General features: G+C 32.0%; 2 protein-coding genes and 1 non-coding gene across 3 annotated transcripts; 2 read left to right on the forward strand and 1 right to left on the reverse strand.

The window, feature by feature from the left end:
• Positions 1–1499: 1499 nt before the first annotated feature.
• LOC106764050 (pathogenesis-related protein 5) lies at positions 1500–3711 on the forward strand. The gene is made up of 3 exons (XM_014648258.2): positions 1500–1720; positions 1796–2474; positions 3219–3711. The coding sequence occupies exons 1-3, from the start codon at positions 1666–1668 to the stop codon at positions 3415–3417; spliced, it is 933 nt and encodes a 310-aa protein (XP_014503744.1). The 5' UTR covers positions 1500–1665; the 3' UTR covers positions 3418–3711.
• A 1333-nt stretch (positions 3712–5044) lies between these two features.
• Positions 5045–5125, forward strand: TRNAL-CAG. The gene has a single exon. It is a non-coding gene; the product is annotated as a tRNA-Leu (tRNA).
• Positions 5126–6096: 971 nt separating this feature from the next.
• On the reverse strand, positions 6097–10805 carry LOC106764918 (endoplasmin homolog). The gene is made up of 15 exons (XM_014649358.2): positions 10657–10805; positions 10442–10562; positions 10212–10365; positions 10019–10099; positions 9747–9858; positions 9537–9663; positions 9297–9435; positions 8794–8911; positions 8460–8656; positions 8138–8353; positions 7880–8045; positions 7495–7633; positions 7250–7400; positions 6653–7057; positions 6097–6546 (listed from the first exon to the last, which is right to left on the reverse strand). The coding sequence occupies exons 1-15, from the start codon at positions 10721–10723 to the stop codon at positions 6289–6291; spliced, it is 2451 nt and encodes an 816-aa protein (XP_014504844.1). The 5' UTR covers positions 10724–10805; the 3' UTR covers positions 6097–6288.
• Positions 10806–13003: the final 2198 nt, after the last annotated feature.

Raw genomic sequence — 13003 nt, forward strand, 5'->3', positions numbered from 1 at the left:
AGTCATAATTACAAAATTAAATATTTATTTTTTTTAGTTATTAAAAACGTTTGTTTTTAAAATTTAAATTTCTTTAAGTTTTCTTCAAAATTTTGAGAACTCTTCATTTTCTAACATTTACTAAAAAACAAATAAATAGTCATCTATCCCTGATTTAATTTAGACGAAGTACGGTGATAGTAAATTATTGAAACTTTAAGGAAATATTATTTAATTTCACATTGGTGCATTAACTTTTGTTAAAAGAAACATTCATATTCATTTTATAACTAAGTTTAATAAATTATCATAGTTTGAGTTGTTACATACAGCATGCATCTGTCTATAAAGGTCCGCAGGGAAAAAGAAAATAAAAGAAAAAAAAAGAAAAAAAAAAGTATGCAAAAATATAAGGTTCTTAAGCCTTGTTTTAGTAAAGTGCTTTGCGTGTTCTATATTTTATTCAGAAAATCTCAATTTAATGTATTCAATAATGTTAGCATTACTTATTATCAACACTAACAATAATGAATAATGGGTTAATATAACATTTATTAATAGAAAATTACTTAATTTAAACCCAATAGTTATCAATTTATGCGATAATTGAGAATCCAATTCCATGTTAGAAAGTCAGAGATTATTTTAAGAAAAAAAAAACATGGGGAAGAAATGCAGAAGCAACAGGTTAAAAAAATATTATATTCTTGGTCTTCCAAGGATGTTAGGTAAACTTGTCACCAAACAAAACATCATAAGATGCTTTCAGAGTAACTAAACTGAAAGCTATTAGTAAAGAAAATAGTTTATATACAATACAATATAAAGAAATTTGAAGCTATTATTTAAATATAAATTATTATTCTAAATTCCTCTTAAATCAATTATCAATTATGTGTTTAAAAATTTTATTTATTACGGTTTTATCTTTAAAAAACGTAAAGATTTCAATTTTTTTAAACTTTAACTCTTAATTTATGTAAGATTATTAAATATGGTATAAACATTATATATAATAAATTTATTGATTTTAATTATAATTATTATTATTATTATTATTTCTCGAAGAGTTCCATTGTTATGATAATCTTCATATATCATTAGGACTTTGTCCATACTGAGGGCAAATTTTCATATTAGAATTTTTTGAATAAAACATATCATTAATCCGAAATTTAGAAACTTAGAAAAGCGTGGCGTGCAATGCAATGAAATCGCAGCAAATGAACACAAAAGTCATCACTTCACACACAATTGGAAAAATGAAAGACTGAAGAAAGAAAGAAGATAGAAGAAGAATCGAATCCCTTGGCCACTATCAAAAGTGAGAGTGACCTTAATCAATTAATTACATAATAATAATAATTATAATAATAATAATAATAATGAAAATATACTTTGCCCCTTATATTATATACGTTGGTTCATTAAATCCGTCTGATAAAAATCTTGTAACAGAAATTAATTATCCCAAAAATTGAGCAGTGAAAAACCAGATACAAATAATTTGCTACAACCTTTGGCTGTATGACTGAAGAACTTATAGTGGGTTTTACTCAACCTAATATTCTTTATAGTATCTATATAATCCATCTTCCACATCTCTTATATCTTTTATTATTATCATTTCATTCATGCATGGCGACTCTTCTACTCTTCCATTTCCATTAATCAATCACATTGCAAATGGAATATTGCTTCTCCTTACACATTGCTCTCATCTGGCTATTTCTTTTCAAAGGTAATTAATTATATACTTCATTCATTCATTCATTAAATTTTCTATCTAAACTAGTTATAATTTGTATCATAATAGGTGCTTCGTGTGCCACATTTACTCTAATCAACAAATGTGACTACACGGTGTGGCCTGGGATTTTGGCCAATGCAGGGAGCTCCGGATTGGAATCAACCGGGTTTGAACTCAAACCGGGTGGGTCACGGATCTTCCAAGCACCGCCCAATTGGTCCGGAAGATTCTGGGGCAGAACCGGCTGCAATTTTGACCCGAACACTCAACAGGGTAGTTGCACGACAGGAGACTGTGGCTCCAATCAGGTCCAATGCAACGGGGGAGGGGCAAGTCCACCGGCCACATTGGCGGAGTTCACAATCGGGTCGGGTTCTGGCACACAGGACTTTTACGATGTGAGCCTCGTTGACGGTTACAACTTGCCGTTAATTGTAGACCCAAGTGGCGGGTCGGGTACGTGCGGGTCCACCGGGTGCGTTGCGGACCTGAACCAACGGTGCCCCAACGAGCTACGCGTGGCGGATCGCGCCGCGTGTAGGAGTGCCTGTGAGGCGTTTCAGAGCCCAGAGTATTGCTGCAGCGGCGCGTACGCTTCACCCTCGACATGCAAGCCTTCGATATATTCGCAGGTATTCAAATCCGCGTGTCCGAAATCGTATAGCTACGCGTACGACGACGCCACGAGTACGTTTACCTGTACCGGAGCCGATTACGCCATCACATTCTGCCCTTCAACCACAAGGTAAGGAGATTCTACATCTAACTATTATTTTAATCACTTATTTGTTTTCTTTTCAGTCCCATTGCTTTCTTTATGTTTTTGTTTTAATTTTTCTGAGATTACGATTTCAATGATTATTGTAATATTCAACCTTTTAAAAAAAAAAAAATTGGAGTGATACGGTAGTTGGTAACTAACTTTTTAGTTTTCTAGTTATGGTGCCCTTTTAGTGTGGCTCAAGTTAAAGTACAAACTATATTTGCTTGAAGAACACAAAAAGAAAAGAGTGTTGCTTAGCAACAAGAATACCTCACTCACGATTGGAATCTATTACATTATATTCTCGTTTGATTGTTTCGTTATTCAGAAACACATCAAAAGGAATAATATACCATTTTCAAAATCTAAAAAAAAAAAGCTTTTCTTTTAACAATGGCACAATCACACAATTTTACATTCTTTTGATAGAGTAAAATATCATAAAAAAAAAAGTAAAGTTTTATATTTTTTTTAAAAAAGAAAAAAATAAAATATATAAAAGATAATAATGTCCGATGAATGTAAAAAAGTTACGTGTATTAAAGTATATATTTTTTTTAAGATCATGTTAATCCAAGTCTTACATTAAATAGAAATGGAAAAAGTAAAAGATTATATAAAAGTGAAAGATTGATTGCCTCGTTTTCCTGAGATTTTAGATAGAGAGTGATATGAATCTCTTATACTTCTTTTCATTAAAAGAAGTGTTATTGTTTTTACGTGCAGCCAAAAATCTGCAAGAGATTCAGCAGCTCCTCCTTCTGGATTTGGATCAGAAACAGGGACAGGGGAGATGCCGTTGATAGTTGACAGTCCATGGTTTTCCAATTTTTTCAGTGGAATCTCATCCAAATTTCATTCATGTCCCTTCCCATATATTCTTACTCTCACTTTGCTTATCTTCTTCTCTTTGCAATACTCATAATTGTGCAAAAAAGTGGTAGGTGACATTGATAACTAAATCTCACGATGAGTAGTTCTCTTTGGTAATCATTTTAACTGGAAAGCAATTTCAATCAGAATCATGTGCACCCCACCAGCTAAAAAGGGAGTTTTTCATAGGTGGATTGCCATTATTGAATTAGAAAGTGATGTAGCAGAGTATGAAAAGTAGTGTTTTCTATGCTTTGCTTGACTTAGAATTTGAGTAACATGGTTGGTACTCTAAATATGCAGTTAAAGGGAACTTTGAGGCTATTTTAAGGTTGGCACCATGTCATTTGGGTTGGCAAAGAGACATACACTTATTCACATTTACTTACTGAATATTTTCTCTTAATTATCTATATTCATTGTATTTTTTCACTAGAGAGAATACTTTAAATCATTAAAAGTAATATAAATCTCTTAATGTCAATAACATAATTTGTTCATTAAAAAATTAGACTTGATCCCAATCTCGGACTCTTAAAGTTGAGAGATTAGACATAATTTGTTTTTCAACTTTTTTATTTTAAGGTTTTAAGATTAAAGATGAACAATTCTTAGGTGCATGAGTATTTTAACTAAAATCAAACAAAAATAATCACTTTTTTTGTTTTGAACATAGATTAAGATTGATCGAATAAATATGATTAACACAGTCAAATCGATTTGTAACTATTTCGACCAACGATTTAAATCATGACCACATAATTAAGATTATCAATGATTTGATTTGAACAATTAAGATCGTAAACAATTTGATTGAACTATTTAAGATCAACAATAACTTTATTTAGATGATAAAGATCATCGATAATTTGATTTAAATAATTATGATTGTCACTAATTTAACTTGAATGATCAGAAATATCAAAAATTCAAATTCAACGATTAAAATCATCAATAATTTAATTTGAATGACAAATATTGTCAATAATTGGATTTGAACAATTAAGATTGTAACTAATTCTATTTTAACGATTAAAAACATAAAAAATTGCAATTTGATTTGAACAATTAAAATAGTTAATAAAAATTTGCAATTACGCTAGTCTCCATCATACTACAAATGTTGCAGTTAATCGTTATATGTGTTTTTTACGATATGCAATATGTAATAGTCATTTAGTTGATGTAGCTACTTCGGTTCATTTTTTATGTACAAGTGTATATTATTTAACAAGTCATTTTAAGTTTGGACACTTATACAATATTAAATGATAATACCTTAATATACTGGATATTTTTTCCATTTATTAGTTAGTGCACAATTTTACTTTAAATATGTGTTGAAGAGATAGTGAATAGAAAGTGAAGTTTTATTTAAATATTTGTGACTATTAGAATATACAAGGAAAGGCTTACCCCAATTTATTTGTTGACATTTAGGAGTTATGGAAGGTGGGAGAAGAAATTTGTAGAGTATTGGAAGTAGTACCTAATTGTTGGGCTCAATTTATTTTGCTGATTATTTTTTAAACAGTAGTTCAATGTACAGAAACATTTTGCAATTAGAGATTTATTACATTAACAACATTTATTTTTTTTGGCAAGTTGGGTAAACTTTTTATGCAGTGGGCAATAAATTCTGTGTTGTAATACTATGAACATTGGACAAATGCTCATATGTCAAGATGGCCGAGTTGGTCTAAGGCGCCAGTTTCAGGTACTGGTCCGAAAGGGCATGGGTTCGAATCCCATTCTTGACAAATCAAGTTTTTTACTGATAAAAAAAATTAAATAGTTGGGTCACATTTTGTCATTAAACTAATTTTAAGCAATTAAACTGTTTTTATGTAGAATATGAAAAGGTAAATCTAAATTATACATGAATATAGTTAGAGTTAAATCAATGAGTGAAAATAATATTTTTAAGATTGACTTAATTTAACTTTTGTTCTTTTTATCTTGTTTGGAAAATTCAATTTGACATGCAATTGTTATTTTTATTACATTCACTTTAATATTGTTATAACAATTAGATTATTATATTTAATATAGTTTTTATATTTGAAAATTTTAACTTAATTTAATCCCAATTATTTTAAAAAATTAAATTATTGTCATTCTTCAAAATAAGATCAAATTAATATTTAAGCTTAATTACATCATTAAATAATCTTTTAAAATTTTTAATCAAATCACTTCACTCAAATATAAAAATTAATTTTATTTTATACATTTTTAATTTCAATAAAAAAATCTCTATTTTATAACTTATATATTTTAACATATATTTTTTAATTTTAATTAAAATTAATTATTAATTTTTGCTCTCATTGAATAGGAATAATATTGTTCCATTAAAAAGCAAATTAAGTTAAAACTTCAAATACAATATATAGACGCATTCTAAAATTTGATTTAATCCAAAAGTGAAATTAAGCCTTTCAAATAATATTATCATCAGTCAACTGTATAGAGTGATCCATTTATTCGTATAATCCAAAAATGTGTTCCTTTTACCATCGTTACGAAGACTCCTCTCCCAAGACAAGAAGACTCTTAATTATTCCATTGGTGAGCAATTATATACTTAATTATAAATTTAAGTCGTTTTTTTTTTTTAAATTTGAAACAATCAATATAAATACTTATAATTTTTTATGATATATTTTTCTCATAATGCGGCGAAATCTTTTGACACGACGCTGATGATAGTAAAGAGAAAGAAGTAAACTTTTTGGACCGAAAATTGTGTTAAGCTAGTATGGTGGGAGGACAAAATTCCAACGTAAAAGATGATTACACTAAGGTCTTAAACTTACGAAAACAAAACTCGTACATAAAGCTATTACGGTCTATTAGCTAAACCATGAAAAAGAAAAGGAAACCGACAGCACCGTCAATAAATAGTGGATGTCATTGAAATCTACAACTCGTCTTTCGTATCGTCAACATCATCATCAACTTCAGCTTCAGGCTTGTTTGGAGTTTCTTTTGCCTCACTTTCAGCCTCCGCCTCGGTGTCATCTTCCTCTTCAACTGTTGCATCAGGACTGATGTTCAAACTAGACTTCACCGAATCATAAATACGGGAAGAGAAATCCTTGGGATCATCAAGATTGAAGCCACTCTCGAAGAGTGCAGTCTGGTACATCAGCTGTGCTGTTTGTTTCACGCCCTCATCCTGAAAAGTTAGCCCAATTGTGTCAACAAATATAGTTTACTCGTGTTGAGTAAAGAGAAGCTACAGATAAAATTAAATAACAGGCACCATTAAAATCTAAGAATACCTCGGGGTTCTTTACTACTCTCTCGCGGAGCTCCTTGATAATAGGGTGCCTAGGATTGATCTCAAGCACCCTCTTTCCACGCATGTATGCTTGCTTGCTAGCATCTGACAAAGTTTGAGACTGCATGATTCGCTCCATGTTTGCACTCCAACCATATTTTGATGTCACTACTACACAAGGAGTGTTATCCAATCGGTTGGATATCTTCACATCATCGACATTGTCCTTGGATAGAGCAGTTTTCCACCACTTGGTGAGATCCTTAAAGGATTCCTTCAGTTCCTTGTTTTTCGTATCCTTCCCGAGTTTCAAACCCTCCTTGGACACATTTTGGAACTTTTTATCTTCATAATCCATCAGGTATTGCATTAAGTATTCATCAACTGGATCCGTGAAGTAAATAACCTGTACCAAGTTGAAAAGAAAATACACTTAGAATACATCAAATCAATGAAATCGTTTTTCCTCAGCAGAACAGAAACAAAAGTTTCCAAAGAACAAATAAATACAATTTCTGGAAGTAACGATCTACATTAAAATAAATATAATTTCTGGAAGTAAGGATCTGCTTTAAAATAAATTGATTTTAAATTCCACCTCAAAATTTTTCTTCTTAAGCCGTTCAAGGAATGGAGATTTCTCCAGCTGTTCTTTGCTGGTTCCAGTTATGTAAAAGATGTCCTTCTGGCCAGCTTTCATTCTAGAAATGTACTGATCCAGGGATGTCAATTTACCATCAGACTTGGTGCTGCAAGTGTTACAAGCATCATAAAAAATGTTACCTATCGAAAACGGCGAAATTACACTACTGAGTTTAGTTATTACAAGCACAAGTACGATACCTCTCAAATCTGAGCAATTTTGCCAACCGATTTCTGTTAGTGGCATCCTCGATGATACCAAGTTTAATGGATTTACCAAACTCATTCCAGAACTTGACATACTGACCTTTCTTCTCATCGTTGTCAGAGGATGCATCGTCTGCATAAATATTTAAGATAGATGGAAGTCAGCGAATAGACTTCAAGAAGCTACTCATACAATTAAAGAAAGGTGACAAAATCATTTCAGCACCACCACCGCAAAAAACCAAAAAAAAAACGAGAATATTTGGACCGTAGGGCACACAGCAAGCCTAAAATTATAGGACTGACACGTTTTGATCAACCATAGCCCCGGAAAAGAATATGGATTACAACAGATCGAGCCCATAATTTAAAATCATACCTTTCTTTTCTTTGTCACTGGACTCGTCAGGATCCTCATCAGCAATCCTACGGATCATATCAAGGGCTTTCCTGATAAGTTTCTTCTTGATTGTCTTTAAACTATTATGTTGTTGAAGCATTTCTCGCGATACATTAAGTGGCAATGTGTCGGAATCAACAAGACCCTGCTCCCAATGTCAAAAATAACATTAACAAAAAATTAATCCGATCTTCTTAATTATATTTATCTCCAAGAACAAAGCACAGCGATGCATACCCTCAAGAAGTTTAGGTACTTGGGCAACAGTTCATCAAACTCGTCTGAAATGAAGACTCGTCTAACATACAACTTCAGGTTGGATTTGTTTGCGTTATAATAGCTCTCGTATAAATCCTGAGGTGCCTTAGGTGGTACAAACAGGACTGCCTTGAACTCTACATCACCTTCGGCAGTGAAGTGACTCCACGATAGAGGTTTCTCATCACTGAAATCCTGAACAAACATAAAGCCACTTCATGAATATTAAACTCGGAGTGGTGTGAATTCAGCTACAGATTCCCTAGAAGTATCGCATATGTAATGAACTTGCAAATATTACCTTGGCAAGAGAGTGGTAGAATTTGGTGTATTCTTCCTCGGTAACCTCCTTTGGATTCCTCAGCCATATAGCTTTCACATCATTCAGAAGTTCCCATTCGTAAGTTGTTTCCTTCACTGTTTTTGTCTTAGGCTTGTCTTCATCTTCACCTTTATCAGCATCTTCTTCTTCGGTTTCCTCCTTGGGGCTGCCATCAGCTGTTTACGGAAGAAAATAAGGTAAGAATCTTAAATTATCATCACCATGATATAAAGGAATGAACAAACACCGAAACATCATCTTAGAACAGGATATAAATGGCCAGATCCAACGAAATTCTTTAAAATATACATACCAGAATCATCTTCATCACCGGAATCATCTTCATCTGCGGGAACCTCCACATCAATCTCTTTGCTTGCCCAAATATAGATAGGGAAGTTAATAAATTCAGAGTACCTCTTAACCAATTCCTGTGAACAACAGTTATCAAATCATATTTAGCAATAGAATGACTTCTTTCGTATTGAGAACAGTCATTGACGAAATCTTCGAATATTAAATCATGTCAATCCTTTTTTTTCTTATCCTATTCGCAACCATAAATCATAATCCATGTAAATATTTACTTGGACTGTAAAAGTTACTTTAACTAATGAGACCTCGGGCATTTTGCAAGTGCAACACTCCATATAATCCCAGCGCTCTACTTAATATTGCATAAATGCACACTACATACTATACTCTGAAGTGTAAAGTTAATGACCCCTAAGCATAAACTTGTGTGCAGTAAACAAGGAGACAAGAAATTTAAACTCAACAAAGTTATAATCATTAAGGTAATAGTTTGGTGCATACTTTCAGTTTAGATTCCTCCAAGTACTCCCCAGCCTCTTCTTTGAGGTGTAGTCTAATCTCGGTTCCACGTCCTAGAGGTTCGTTCCATGTATCTTCCGAGATTGCAAAAGCTCCATCAGCTTTTGATTCCCATACATACCTGAGAATCGAATAATTTCATATTTACAAATCAACAAAAAAAAAAAATAAAGCTTTCGACATTTACTGATTAGAAAACAATATCAAGTCTTAAAGACATACTGCTTATCTTCGTTATGCTTGCTAATAACTTCAACATAGTCAGCCACGAGATACACAGAGTAAAAGCCGACACCAAACTGCCCAATGAGATTGAGATCTCCACTTGTTTGCATTTTCTCAACAAACGCTGATTCAACGCACAGTTCCAATTAACACCGTCCCAAGCATATCACAGCAAAATCACATCAGCAAAAGCAACAACATACATACCTGAAGTTCCAGATTTAGCAATTGTTCCCAAATTCTTAATCAAATCCTCCTTCGTCATACCAATACCCCGGTCTCTGATCGAGAGAATTTTCTTTTCCTTGTCTAACTTAATCTGAAACATCAACATGCTTCAGTTTAGTTAAAAAACAAATCACTAATGAAACAATACACAACCGCCATTCATTTCTTAGACTGTCAACGTAAACATTAAACCAAAAATATCTTTAAAATAATAATAATAATAATAATTAATAGATGCTACCAGTACTAACCTGAATATCAAGCTTGGTGTTATCACCTTCTCCCAAAACCTCCTTGTCCGTGAGAGAAAGGAACCTAATCTTGTCCAAAGCCTAAAATGCACGCATCATTTGTCATTAACAACAACTTATTCGAGTTCGGGCGCTGAAATTGAAATGCAGCAGTTTACTAAATTTAATTTAAATTAATAAATAAAGCGCTTACGTCGGAAGCATTGGAAATCAACTCTCTCAGGAAGATATCCTTGTTACTATAGAGAGAGTTGATGATAATATCCATGAGCCGTGACACTTCCGCTTGGAACTCAAACTTCTCGGCGTTGCTCCGAAGAGATTTCTTCGAGATCGACTCCGCCTCCCTTAAAATCACAGTAACACGGGTTCAGATGCCAAAACAAAAAATCGAAAGGTAAAGAGAGAGATAACAACACACACCTTTTGACCACATCTGAATCGGTGGAAAGACCATGAGGAACAGCGCCGATCTTGTCCTCCACCTTGGGCGGATCTACAACACCGTCGGAATCGCCCGCGGCATTCGCCTGAAACTTCCGACCTGCGGAAGAAAAAATACGATGCGTTAATGAATTCGAAAACGAAACCGAACACGCAGAAAACAAGAGTGAACGGTGAATGGTGAAGTGGCGTACCTTGATCTGCAAAGAGAAAGAGGAGACAGAGTAGAAGGAGAACGGAAGCAACCGTCCACTTCCTCATCGCAGTGCGCGCACACTCAATGCTTCTAGTAGCTTCCAACAGTGAAGAAGAGATCCGTTTAGTTTGGATTGATTTCGCATCTGCGTTTAGATGGTTTATTTATATATGACTCACGTATAGGTTTGCCCCGTGTTTGTTACGGGGGAGCTTATTTCCTAACAATACCTCCGTTCGCCAGCGTGGACAATCTAACGGTCCGAAATCAAAGTTATGACGCGTGGCATTACTTTATTGGCTCTCTCTTGTTCTTTCGACGTGGAATTTGTGAGTAGTGTAGGAGATGGTCCCACAGACGACTCCAAAGCGCAAGTCCACCATTACGATTTGGAAAATGTTAGTTAGTTTCTCCAATACGGCAGCTTCTTATTGGTTATATATTTTCTTTTTTACGTGGAAAAAATCTAAAAGCTTTCATTCTATTCTTAATGTCTATTTCCTTATTCAATTTCTTTTATATTAAATCTTAGTATAAAAAATACTTTTGCAATATCAAAATTAAATTTTAAGAACTATTTTTTATGAGGGTATTTCTAGAAGATAATAACTAATAAAAATAATTTTTATGTTCATTAAATCATTCAATTTATTTTTTCTATTATTCATTTCTTAAGTGAGTGTTTGGATGGAAAACTTAACGTGAGAGAGGGTGATTAAATGGATCTGAAGGATAAAAAGAGTATTGTGGTATTATTTAGATTAAATAATTTGAATAAGGAGATTTAAAAGAAAAGTTTATATAAGTTTGCAAATTATACAAGGAGTATGATAGATTAAAAAAATGTTTTTATCTGATAAAAAAATATGATTATCATTTTACTCTTACATAAAAAAATTATATAAATTTAAATTTAAGTGGTGAAAATTATTTTAAATTGAAATTAAATTTCTTAAGGATAAAAAAATTACAAAAAAAAAAATATAAAAATAAATTGTAGGATTAAATTTCAAATTTAATTTTGTAAACAATAAGTTGTATGTTATTATTTAAATTATTGTGAATGATATTTACTAAAACACAACTATAAGTAACTGTTAAATAGTTATTAATTATTAATTAATAGATATTTATCATCATACGAAATTAATTTATGTAACAATTATTCACATACCAAATTATTAACACCTCTAACCTTTTGAAAAATAAAAAAAAAACCAACACCTCATCCAAATAACAACACAATTAATCAGGACTTCTTCAACACATACTATGTAGAATCACTGAGTTAAATGTTCTCCACCTCAAAAAAAAAAAAAAACGTCAAATATTACACAAACATCAAACACAACTACCATAATACATTCCACTTGCATGATATGAGACCGCGAAATTGATTTCAGTCTCATTTTATTCACCAAATGCCACTAAATCAATTTTACATATTGATTCCATCACATCCAACATACTAACATAATTGATTCCACCTATATTTATAAGATCATGAAATATATATTGTATGTGTTTAAGTACCCTTCGACAACATCAACATTGATCTCGTCTTAGGACAATATGACTCAAAACATAACTAATTGTGTCCTCCGTGCTTGCACCAAAACAGTTCCAACTCGCATGACTACCAACTCGTCTAACTGCCTATTGGTCTGTCCTACTATTTATTGGCATGTGCAACTACTTGTAGTCTGCCCGATAACCTATCAACCTATCTGTCTATCTAATGGATTGTTTGATTATTTGTCTGCCTACCATGCTAAATACATATTAATTTGTAACTTAGCATAATTTGAATCAAACAACAAATTCGTGGACTAAATGCGTTATTACTGGCTGCAAAACCATCAACACAACAAGCGCACGGGTCGTAACATAGTAAGTGATAAATATCGTATTTTCCAATTGACTTTTTCAATACTTGACAACTCATTCACTCAACAACTCAATTAAACCACAACGTTCACATAAACATAAGAAACTCTTTTTGGTATTTTTATCAAACAATTGATATAAAAAGAAATTCAACATGGATTATTTACAATTTATTAAAATTAAAGATTATCCACTTTATTCTCATGCATTAATAATCATCTTAACTCCGTATTTATGTTAAAATCAACTCGCAATTACGGTAAAAACAAACACAATCTAAAACAATTTTATTTTATTTATTTTAATCTAATTTTTTTCAATATATTATTTTTTTTAAATCAAAATTCAATAATTTTATGTTAAATTATTAAAAATAAAAAATAAAAGTATATAGTATAAATTATTTATTTTAAATTTTAAACATTATCCTATACGACTATATATGTTAGATACATTAA

The sequence above is a fragment of the Vigna radiata genome, chromosome 6 (genome assembly GCF_000741045.1).
Source record: "Vigna radiata var. radiata cultivar VC1973A chromosome 6, Vradiata_ver6, whole genome shotgun sequence".
Taxonomy (NCBI): Eukaryota; Viridiplantae; Streptophyta; class Magnoliopsida; order Fabales; family Fabaceae; genus Vigna; species Vigna radiata.

Bases quoted from the DNA above. Each gene is read 5' to 3' on its own strand.
- LOC106764050 (XM_014648258.2), top strand. From the start codon at position 1,666: ATGGAATATTGCTTCTCCTTACACATTGCTCTCATCTGGCTATTTCTT. The intron at 1,721-1,795 runs GTAATTAATTAT...GTATCATAATAG, and splicing joins CTGGCTATTTCTTTTCAAAG to GTGCTTCGTGTGCCACATTT. The intron at 2,475-3,218 runs GTAAGGAGATTC...TTTTACGTGCAG, and splicing joins TTCTGCCCTTCAACCACAAG to CCAAAAATCTGCAAGAGATT.
- LOC106764918 (XM_014649358.2), bottom strand. From the start codon at position 10,723: ATGAGGAAGTGGACGGTTGCTTCCGTTCTCCTTCTACTCTGTCTCCTC. The intron at 9,436-9,536 runs GTATGTCTTTAA...TTCGATTCTCAG, and splicing joins AAGCATAACGAAGATAAGCA to GTATGTATGGGAATCAAAAG. The intron at 7,634-7,879 runs GTATGATTTTAA...ATATTTATGCAG, and splicing joins CAGTGACAAAGAAAAGAAAG to ACGATGCATCCTCTGACAAC.